Source organism: Bactrocera latifrons, unplaced genomic scaffold, assembly GCF_001853355.1.
Source record: "Bactrocera latifrons isolate USDA-ARS-PBARC rearing strain unplaced genomic scaffold, ASM185335v1 scaffold_252, whole genome shotgun sequence".
NCBI lineage: Eukaryota > Metazoa > Arthropoda > Insecta > Diptera > Tephritidae > Bactrocera > Bactrocera latifrons.
Window position 1 is genome coordinate 304,958 of NW_017536097.1, and position 11,906 is coordinate 316,863.

Genomic DNA, 11,906 nt, shown 5'->3' on the forward strand with positions numbered 1-11,906 from the left:
GGTCGAAACAGCAATACTTAAAATATACTATTCTAAGCAATCAAATAAAACATGTCGAAGTTTTCTCTTAAAATAAATATTTATATACATTTTCATARACAATTCCACAGTCTAACGTCTAAAAACGCCAAGCCGTCCAACTATTACTATTTTTAACTGTCCACAGAATTTGTTTTGTCGCTAGTAGTAACTGGATATTGCAATGGGTCCTGGCTTACAACGGGGAAGAGGTGGGACACATTTGTCAAATCGCCAACATCCGTTATACGAGGCTTTAACGAGTCACTAACGTTTGACTTGCTGAGTTGGTAATAAGCTGTGTTGCTATGGGTTATATTAACAATAGTTCCTGTTAAGGGCAACGTTTCCAAAAGTTCGGTAGGACTGCTAAATGCACCAATATTGACGGGWGCGATACCCGTAAGTACTTGTCCGGATATATTCGTTTGAATCGGTAGAGGTACATTACCAAGGTTAATATGGCTCTGATTGGAATGGGTGTCATAGAATGTTAAGTCCACTCGTTCTTGACTAAAAAATATTTATTTGTATTATTTATCGTATTTGCWTATAGTTGGTGAAATTATGTATGTATTGTATTGCATGTACTACCTCTCGAAACTAGTTTCGTTGTCATCGACTTCTGTTAATATTCCAATTTCATAAACAACAGCTTTCACAACATACCTATTCACAGAGCAAGAACAGTGAAAATATTTTATAAACAAATTCTAGAAATTGTACATCATTGGGGACTTACAGATTTTTCGGCGTATCGTTGACACTAGCCATCATTTCCTGTAACGTTGAGTTATCAACGTCACTAGATGAGTCCAGCAGGGGCAATGCTATCGAGCCAGCGGAGAGCAAAGCCACCAAAATGGAAGCAAAAACGGTGAATTTTACTAGCATCTTTACCTGTTTTGCTGTAACCCGCTTATGCCTGATAGCTTGGATCCCTTCCTTTAAAGATCGGTTTGCTCTCAACCACACTATTGCCCAGTAAAATAACGACTTAGACAGTTTGAACTTCGTTTCATAATTTACCTGGTTTTTATATCGAACTCATTTAACTGGAATTGATATTTCGGAGCTTTTGCAATTTCATTAATTAACATCGACTGTTAATTAACGATTCTAAGGTGTTAATTAGTAAGCTGAGGTGGCTCTAATTAATTTAGCATGTTTTGTAGTGTTCAATTCCAAAGCGAAGGGGCACATGCTCGTGAGTTGACTACAGAGAACCCTTGTAAAACGCTATTTACGTACTATGTATGTAGATGTTGTTGTATATATTTATTTATATACGAGTAAATAAACAAAATTTGGAAGATTTTTTTTTTTATTTTTTTTATTTTATAAAAGCTTACATAATAATACAATTATTATACAAACTTAAGAAAATACGCAGCACTAGCATCATGGGCTATCGGCCGATTTGGAAGATTGTTACAATATTTATTGTGAAAAAGTAAAAAACTAAGATTGTATTCTCTATTTCAAGCTCTGTGCGTACTATAACGTTAATCGAGCAGTGCTAATTCGTGCAAAAACAGTAATCTTTTGTGACGAAACATGTGAATCTCTTTATTTTAAGGGGTCAGTAGGGTAATCTTTAAAAAAAAAAAAACCTGTAGAATTAATGTAGAAACCCACTTTACCCTTGGAAGGTTTCGAAAAAGGCCCAAAATAATAATACCGCTCGACGATCGGAGCGCTCGGAGTGCACACTTTAAACTTTAAACGCGTTTTTATCAAAACACACCTTTTTAAACTGGAGGACATCATTCCCGTCGAACTACTCAACAGATTTGCTAAATTTTTTTTTAATGTTCACAAAACACCTGGCTATCATCTCTACTAGATTCATAATTTATTGACAATGTTATGACAAAATTTATGTAAAAAACATGGATTAAAAAAAAAACGTGAATTACTTTTCTATTTATCAAAATTTTTTTCATGATTCTAATAGGGACGATAACCATTCACGTAATTTTTAAGAATAAATAGGATTTTTGTGTTTCAGATGATCCGAACATGAGAAATCATTTCTTCGACAGGTGTCATCAAAAAATTTCGAAAAAATTTGTTTATACACTCCACGATGTACTTCATGTTCACATATCAGAATGTAGAATAAAAATTTTTATGAACAAAAAATGTCAAAAACAGGCCAGATTACCCTACTGACCCCTTCACGTCATATCGAAGACTGTTCTGTTAAATTTAAACGAAGAAATTTAAAAAAAGAATATGGAAATGGCAACAATTATTCGAACGTGTATCGGAAAAAAGTTATTTGTGGAGCCCCTTAAATAGCTCCTTAATTTTCTGAAATCGAATAATCAAACTTCATTCGTTAGATACTAGAATTTCAGGTGGAGTTTTTCGGAATTTAAAATTTAAAATTTTTTAGAACACTTTGAAAGAAAAAACCCAATTTTTACAAAATAATCTGCTAATTGGTTATTGTTAGATTAAAAATTACTTCGTAAATTATGTACAAATGTATCGGCGTAGTGATTTCAAAGTTACGAGACGCACTGAGTTTGAACACTTCAGTTGTGGTATAAACGATTTAAAGTTTTAAAATCAATATAATACTTATAACTTCGTCAAATATTGTCAATTTTGCTCAAATCGACTTTAGACACAACATTCTTGAGATATTATGCATTCATTTAAAATAAAAACTTACTCSCACCTTTAAAATATTAAGATTTTTACTGCATTATATAGTATTAATTATTAATATTTTACAATATGTCCGGTAAAAAGTTCCTGTTCCTAGCACTGTGATCTACATATTCGGTGTATATGGACTTAAATAGTTTTGGTGCGATCTTGACAACTTTTAGATTTGGGCATACCTGCAAAGTTTTAACTGCATTTTTTCAATTGTGGTTGATTTTTATACTAAAAAGTGTAAGAATCCCATTAATTTGAAAAAATTATGCTAACTATGGAGGATAATTGATAATAATTGGGTAAAATTGGTCCAGTAGATTCCGAGACATCGGTGTTCAAAATCGTTCAAATTTAACACCGACTCCTACAAAAATCTTTTGTGCCATCTAGGGTATAGAATTTTGTATCTCTAGCGAGTTTATTTGTAGATTTATCGCACTTTTAGTATTTTTTAACAAAACAGTCATATGGGGAATCGAGCTATCTTTCGATTTCATTGATTTTTACATTGTCGGTAGGGTTTCTTGATAGTTTAGAAGCGTTTGACATATTAGAGGGCGGTGCCACGACCATTTTTTTCTTCACTTTTTTGCCAAGGATATCTGAATTTTTACTCAAGTTATCGCTTGCACAGGCAAACGAATAGGCACCTATCTGGATTTSATATCGTCTGTTCATCCTGATCATATAACCCTATATCTAACTCGATTATTTTTWTGAAATACGAACAACCTTCTAATGATCCTGATATTGGTTGATACATTCATCAATCAACCCTGAGCTCTGGTGTTACTTAATTTTCTCGTCTTTTCTCGTTTGCTGTTCTTTTGTTCAGTATTTTAATTTCTTTTATATTATTATATTAAGTATATCTAATTGTTTTGGTTCAGAATTCACGCATCAACCGATATGTTGAAATTATTATTTACATACATCATTAAATTTTTGTRGTTTTCTACGCGAAGACCTTAATTTGGCTGCCATAAACTACGGATAAGCGCATTTAGCTTTTCATATATCGGACGACGTCTGCATGTGTATTTACGAAACTTAAATAAATTTGTTACGTTTAAGCTATATCTTCATTGCATATTAAATATGTATGTACAGAAGTATACACTTTACTAAAGGGCAATTGAAAGCATCACTCAAATGAAATCAAGCGAAATAAATTATCAAAGTAATTTACACCTTACACTCTCGATCCGCAAAAGCTTTTGTGCTATGTATTGTATATCACCGAAACTTTAAAAAGCCTACGTCGCAGCCAGTGTGCTTCTAAAAGAATTCGTGCCTGAGGAAAGCAGTCGCATCTGATCGAAAAATCACACTTCAAACGAATACACTCGTATCTGCTGTGATGTGGGGTGCAACATATTTAGTTGTAAGTGATTAACAGTAAATTTCGGTTTGCAATAAAAGTTATGAATTTGAATTTTCAGTTGCTTAGCACATTGTGTGTAACATCTTTGGCACGCCCATCGCAATTGGATGATATTTTTGATGGATATTTAAAAAACATTAATCTTTATAATCCAGAAACGCACTCACAAATAGTAAAGCGTCGAATCTATGAAGATAACCAAGATGCAAGTTTGAAGAAGGTTTCCTTACAATCGCTCATTGGGGATTTAGAGCAGAATTTTTTACAATCAGCTTCTAGCGCTGGCAGTCTCGCACATCAAACAACGGAATCAACGGATAGCCATTTAAGTCCTATTGAAGATCATGCAGTACTCAAAAGAAAAACGGATAATGAATCAGGCCATGTTATTTCTTCTGACGGTGATCACAATGAAACCGTGGTTGAACCAAAAAGTGTTGATTCAATAAATGCATCCAACGAAAACATTTCGAAAAAAGAATCAGGATCTACTCGGATACAGGTTGAACATATTTCTGTGCAACCACATTTTGGAAATCTTCCCACTTTGCCGTCCTTTCAATTGCATCAAACAAAAGTTATATCCGCTACTTTGAAGGACACTGATTCTAAACCAACTCAAATCATCATTAGAAAGACAGACATCCAAGCTACACCATTACAGGAAAAAACTRAAGCTATTAGTGAGCAAGCCGAGAAAAACAACAACATCAAACAAAGTGCCAATGGGGAACCTGAAAATCTGTCTTCATCAACACCGAAAAWCACGGTTTCAGAATTAAAACAAACTGAGGCGGAGCTTAAGGCAAATGTGGCTGAAATCGAGGCAGAGCCAGTAATATTATCAGCTCGCGTTTAATTGTTCGCAAGTTATATTATAATATTTCTTTAAAATAAACCAAACGCAGTTCAACAACTGTGTGTGTAGATGAAAACCACATGTTAGTTATTAAAAAAGTTCATCCAAAGTGTAAATGCAAATCATATGACTTGTGCAAACAAACAAAGCAATTATGAAACGGGCTCAAATTGTAAATTCAATACACCGGTATGTATGTGTGTATAATTATTGAAATCTCACAACGCTTATGCAAACAATGGCTGCACAGTTCCCAACATTTTGAAATCAAATTAACTTCACAGATACTTTTCTTTTATTTGTTGATATACATTTGTATGTGTATATGGGCAGAAGTGGATATGTATACATATATATATATACATATGTATATATTTGTGTGAATCTGAGTTTTTGAAGCCCTCCTAAATATCCCACATTTAATTTATACAAATGTAAAAGTTTGCTAACTTCATTTTAATTTAGATGACATTTCATATCGTAGTACTAAATAAAATACAACACTAATACAGATATTTAGAATATTTTGTCAAATTGAATGGGTTTACTATAGGAAATACCTAAAAATGTCCTTATGAAACATTTTGTAAATTGGTTTTCTGCCTTGGATATTGAAACTGACATTATTGCTGGTGTTAATACTGGTTCAATTAAAAGACGAAATCATCTACGACTTCGAAGTTATAACTGTCAACAGTGACGTGGAAGCCAGGTCGCGAGTGCGACGACTGATTGTTTAATGACATGAGATATTTCGTCCTGCCATCGTTCCCCATCAGACCCATTTGGTTGCTTCCTTATACAGTCTGGAAAAAGCAGAACTAACGGCACGGGTGTTGAGGCCAATGATATTAATATCACTGGCGAACACCAGCAGCTTTGCACTCTCTTCTCTATCTGTCTCTTATACACATCTAGATGTGTATAAGAGACATATGTTGAAGAATTTCATTTTGATGCGGATTGTGGCTAGACGTTCATCCACTGGGGTCAATGCCAGGACTCGACGACGGAGTTTCTCTCCCACACCGAATTTGCGTTCCTTCATATGGCCACTAAAGTACATTATCGCCTCAGTCCTTGTCCCGTCCATCGCATTTCTTGGTCGGCATCCAAATACATAACACGTTTGCAGGGGTCGTTATCAAAAGTACATATTTCTTCTTTTCATTGGTAATGCAACTCAGCGCTCATCCCTGGAGAGGAGACTTTCCCCTTCTCACTTTAGCTCGCCTTCAAAATGATGTTCTTAGGCTACCCAGAGTATACTTGGTCTATGAACGGAAGTCGTGAGCTGCTTGAACCATATGTAAAAGAATCATTTCTGGCCACTCTCTAAGCCCCTTATCCTTCATTATATTCCGTYGCATATCTCATAGAGCTCGTCGTAGGACTATACTGCTCAATAGTCCGAAGTAGTGCCTGTTGGCAAGAGTTATTTTGCGTTAAATTTCGAGGCTGACTTTGTTATTAATGCTGGTTYCAAGATAGACGAAATTATCTACAACTTTGTTTGATGATACGAGATACTACAACTGGAAAAATGCACCAAATACTTGCTCAGGAAAAGACCGTCGGGCAACTAGTTGGGCCTCTGGTTCATACTAGTTTTTTTTTAACGTAATTATTAATTTGTAGATWTGACCACTGGGTACTCAAGTTCAATATATGTATGTATGTAGATGTAGGCCGATATATGCTTTTATAGTTAGAAGTCAATAATGATGTAAACTAACTTGATAATAGATTGATAACACCGCATGTGGGCTCTTCAAACTTTTATTTTAGTACCCAATATTGGGGAGAATGAGGTGTAAAGTTTTGCATACATTTTTACATTTCTCTGTTATGGTTTAGTATACCCACGTACAAAACTATGTAATGCTCGTAACCGGCATTAAAGAATTCCCCACCTCTCTTGATTGGAAAGACGGCAGAAGTTATGACTTTGATAAGATATCGAATTGAACGCCAGATGATAAACGACTATACAATACTCCATCAAATCATACTTTCGTCAATGCCAGCACTTGCTAAGCAGTTAACGTTATCGCCATTACCGACGTAGGTTTCTGTTTTCGCAGTCACAAGTTGTAAAAATTGCTCGGTGAAAGCTAAAGGAAGGGTAAAAGCCCTTTGATTARAATTTATTTTGGAAATACTCTCGGAAAGCCAATATAAGCGTTATGGCTTCTAATGTTAATACCGGGTTTGCCAAATGTTTCATCTCCTTCATGGCAATTGTGATATTGGTAATTTTTATAATTTAATAAACGGTCAAAAATACAAAATAAAATATTCATATTTCTATTTCGGAACCATAACATGTACATACATATGTATGTATATACAAACATACGCGTGTAACTGTGAATATGTTTAAAGATTCATCCAAACCTAAATAACATGAATATCGAAAAAAACAAAGTAATTAAATTATAAAACATGCATAACTCCAAGTAAAATTTCCACTTCTAAACTTAAATTTGAATGTATAAAAATCTGGGTTCGGACTACGGACATGATAGATTTGAACAAAATATGAATTTGATTATTTGTTCTGTACATAGTACACACAAATGTTTATTGTTGTTTTCGGAAACATATAGCGGACTATATGTACCTATCTATCATTTGTGTAAGCGTTGACGAAAGCGTGAATCACTTTATATTTTCAATCATTATTACCATAGTTGTAAAAAATTGCATAATCACGTGTACATACATACATTGAAATGTGGAAACCTTTTCAGCTCCAAGGCTGCGTCTATCTTGGTTTGTCAATATACGGAATAACTCAGGAGAGCTGCCAGAATGAAGCAACGACAGATATAGCCAAAAACCCCTTTGAATTTGTAATGCGCTTGATTTACTTTCAAAGTATGTGTGTTTCTAGATATGTATGTATGTATGTATATCCATTTAAACTGTTTATAAGCGTAAAGCCGCGAATGACGAAATTCTATAATTAATTAAGAGTAATCATAATAGCATTTAAGCACATTCCTACTACATATACCTACATAAATACATAATAACTTATCTAATTTTGTATAACTGCAGGGTGCTCATACTAATAAGTGACTACTTTGTAACTGGTGTTAACCAGAGTCCCAACTAGCTAGGCGACTCTCTTTTTCGAGTAAGCAAATAGTATTTTTTCGAGTTGATGTCGGAGGAGATGACAATTGTCAGATATCTTTTGTGAACTTAATACAGACCACATCGAAAAATATGCACAAAATTTACATCTGAATTATCGGGCTCGTTCGTGTAGCTGGCCGTAGATTACGGTCATGAAAATTTAGATTTGGTGTGCAATGAATGATTTTAAAACAAGAAAAATCGCTCCCCAAAGCAATTCTGCTGTTATTAATCAAATTCTGATCGTTCAGTTTGTATGAGATATATATGCTAGTAGTATGCGTAGTAGATTGCAGCATTGCCAATAGATATTAGCCCATGCCACATTTCGTGAAGATATCTCTTCAAATGAGAATCCATATAAGAACTTRATTTTGATCGTTCAGTTTGTACAGCAGTTATCTGTATGCTGGTCCGATTTCGCAGTTCCGAGAAATGAACAACTTTGTACTGAGAAAAGAACGTATACGAAATTTCAAACCGATATCTCAAAAACTGAGGGACTTGTTCGCGTATATACAAACAGACGAACATGGCTATATCGACTTAGGTCGTCACGCTAATCTTTTATATACATATGTATGTTTTAAAGGATCTAAGACGTTTCCTTCTGGGTGTTACAACCTTCGTGGTAAACTTAATATACTCTGTTCAGGGTATAAATATGGAAATGTTCTCAAACAGCAATAGGGAATACTTGAACTGTATTGTCTATACTAATCGAATTGCATAAATTCTCAAAGATTTAATTTTAAAAACTTTTGTTGATGATGCTGTGAGTCAATGTCAAAATATACAAGTTTTTTTCCTTAAAAATATCAGCACGTCCTTTTAAAAATTAAGATTATATTATGTTTTTAAGGAGAAACTTGCGGGAATCCAAAAGTATCAGCGCCAGCTCTTCCAAGCGAAATTGTAATTGAAATGGTTTGGTCTAAATCATTTGAAATTACAAATCGGACGTACATATTTTTGATCACATATGCAGCAGTWAGCGCTTTATGGATAGTAACATCTCTGCTTGTTTTAGGTGAGTTAAATTTGAATGATATGAAAACATTTACTTATATATACTAATTTAAAACTAACAAATTTCAAAAAAACGAGCAAATGGTTCTCCCAACTGCCAAAAATTAATCATTTTTATTTAAGAGTTCGGGAGAGTACCATTGATGGTACGTTGCCAACTTTATACATACTTTAAATTGTTTGCGAATTGGAACCAGAAATACTTTAACAAATATTAACTACATATATACAGTAATGTTAAATTTTTGTTTACACCATAGCTTCAATATGCGGACGTGTTACAAAGTTCGTTGCAGCCATCTCATTTTGGCCATGGTTTTTAATAGTGATCGGAGGAAGTTTGCTCGACGGTGTAGCGACTGGTTATTTTATATATGACATTATACACACAACTGTAAGTAATACATATGTATGTATGTATCTTCTTGGGTTAAAAAGGCTTTGTCTTAACAATGAAAGAATAGTTTGTTTTAATGAAAATATGGTTTTATCTTTTGACATATTGATATTAGTTAGATGGCGTGAGCCTTCGAAGCTTAGAAAATTGGCTTTTCTTGACCTCTTCATTTGAGTGAATTTCTTTTAATTTCGATATTGAAAAAGCATGGTACCCGTCGATCTACTTGTTTCTTCGAAATATCAAAGATTATAGCTGACTCACTAAATTTTGGTTTTACCGCCTCCTGTGGTGTTTCTGAGCCAGAAGCCTATTTGTTGTCAGAAAACAAGCTTTTTGTAAACACGCAAAATTCATAGTTTTCAGTTGTAAACAAAAATTTCAGAGATAGTTATGTTTAGTACACCAAGGTAAGGATTAAGTTTTTTCAACCCATGACGAACATTCATACTTAAAATTTTTGTTAAATTGTAAATTTATTTGCAAAACCATGTAAACATGTTCAAATTTTAGACGGCAARCGATGCATTTACATATGTCGGAGCTGATACCACAAATAGTGTTCTAATGAATTATTTGGAAAACTTTGATGCCTATTTTATTACGCCAGCTGTGGTAATGACTTGTTTGAGTTCGCGCGTGGTGCTTATATGGCTGCTTAACATTTTTGGAACCGGATTTTGTTTGTCATTATCTCACATTATGGCAAAAAACGTAAAGACTTCCAATTTTTGAGCCAATGAATGAATGTCGATGAGATCAATTAATGTTTTATCTTTTCAGAGTTCTAGTTCAATAACAAACGAAAGTTCCACCAATCTCTCTGGTGATCAGWGCTCTTCTACTGCAACCATTGACAGACATGTGATAGATACCAACATACGCAGAACAGAACTGCCACCCATTCAACCTGGTACGAATACAAAAGAGATAGTAATTGAACAAGTTCCAAGSCAAAATGAAAAAAGCTTCAATGGCRACTCAACACCAGTTACATTGGCTACAATTCGCCAAGTCTCAGCGGTGTCAACACAAAATGATAGCGAACAATTAAAGACGGTTGAAAATAAAAATATATCATATCGCCATGCTGATTCGCATCCGGATCGTCTTGACTATCCAACCACGAACTCCAGGCCAATTTCTCCCGTTTTGCCTTTAGAACARGCTCAACACCTATCAACAGAAACACCTCTGAATAGCCGCTATTCAAATGTAGAACAGTCAAACGCACGCCTGAACGCAGAACTGCGCAGTCAATTACCCTGGTCCTACACCAATATGATAGGTAAACCTCAAGTACCACTCAAGCCTCAAAAGCAAATTTATCCGGAGATTCCAAAGCCTGATTATACTACATAACCGTGATTTATATACACATATGTACATATGCATTCTTAACTTTCTGTTATTGTTTGAAACATGCTTCAAACTTTTGTTAAGCATTTGTAAATCGACCGCGGGTGTGATACTTTTGCGCCTGTAAATTTTAAAGAATACTATTTATGCAACTATCAAAATGAAATTGGTAGCAATAGAAGTCGGTATAAAGTAATCAAATTACAAATAAACTGTTTCCAATAATGTAAATAAATAATAACTATAATATTAAAAAATGTTAAGACTTTAATTTTTCCATAGTGTTTCTATTTTTGACTGTAGGACGCAATGGGAATGCAGACGTTTCGGGCTCAAATAGCGCTGGATGTGTCATTTTAACACACTTTCATAAAACCTTTATTTCTTGATATAAGGTTTTATTTTTGTGATCAAACCACTTGTTGCCCTAAATGTTATACTTACATATATAATTTTCGTTATACAAGTTTTGGTACCGAAAGAAAAATAATTGTGATATATGAAGTGTAGACCTGTGAACCGCGGAAAGATAGAGAGAAATAAAGATCCTCGGAGTGTCCTCCGTCCCTACACTGCTCAGCTTCTTAACCTCTTATTTAATTATGYCAAAAGGTAGGATACAATAATTGAAAATAGTCTTTCTCAACTTCAATAATATTGGTAGTMGAAAAAGTTTTTTCGTATTTTGTCAATATATTATATGTATGTACGTATGTCGTTGCAGTCGTATATCTCCAGTGCTACCAATCACATTGTGTCATACCAAATAGTGTTGGAAAGGTGAGATTTTAGCTTCATTTAGCCAAACGAAAATATTAAATTCAGGGAAGTTGCAAAAAAGTTACAGCTGTTATGAGTGAAAATAATGAAGAAATTCGCTATTTTTTTTCATTTTTGTATGATAAAGGAAATAATGCCACGCAAGCCACAACAATGGTTCGGTCGCATCTGTTCTGGAAATTTTGATTACATTGATGAAAGCTAACACTCATGGAATAATGTCTCTAGCGGAAAATTACCAAAATAGTACATATTTGTTTATT

The 11,906-nt window shown here is 34.2% G+C and overlaps 3 protein-coding genes across 3 annotated transcripts; 2 read left to right on the plus strand and 1 right to left on the minus strand.

Moving 5' to 3' along the window:
- Positions 1 to 60: 60 nt before the first annotated feature.
- Positions 61 to 1,024, minus strand: LOC108969463. Its single transcript, XM_018934206.1, has 3 exons — positions 761 to 1,024; positions 613 to 687; positions 61 to 531 (listed from the first exon to the last, which is right to left on the minus strand). Exons 1-3 carry the CDS (start codon positions 910 to 912, stop codon positions 153 to 155), a joined length of 606 nt encoding a protein of 201 aa, XP_018789751.1. The 5' UTR covers positions 913 to 1,024; the 3' UTR covers positions 61 to 152.
- Positions 1,025 to 3,960: 2,936 nt separating this feature from the next.
- Positions 3,961 to 5,010, plus strand: LOC108969465. Its single transcript, XM_018934208.1, has 2 exons — positions 3,961 to 4,075; positions 4,134 to 5,010. Exons 1-2 carry the CDS (start codon positions 4,052 to 4,054, stop codon positions 4,932 to 4,934), a joined length of 825 nt encoding a protein of 274 aa, XP_018789753.1. The 5' UTR covers positions 3,961 to 4,051; the 3' UTR covers positions 4,935 to 5,010.
- A 1,934-nt stretch (positions 5,011 to 6,944) lies between these two features.
- Positions 6,945 to 11,092, plus strand: LOC108969464. The gene is made up of 6 exons (XM_018934207.1): positions 6,945 to 7,186; positions 7,688 to 7,814; positions 8,941 to 9,108; positions 9,368 to 9,501; positions 10,018 to 10,218; positions 10,288 to 11,092. Exons 1-6 carry the CDS (start codon positions 7,121 to 7,123, stop codon positions 10,864 to 10,866), a joined length of 1,275 nt encoding a protein of 424 aa, XP_018789752.1. The 5' UTR covers positions 6,945 to 7,120; the 3' UTR covers positions 10,867 to 11,092.
- Positions 11,093 to 11,906: the final 814 nt, after the last annotated feature.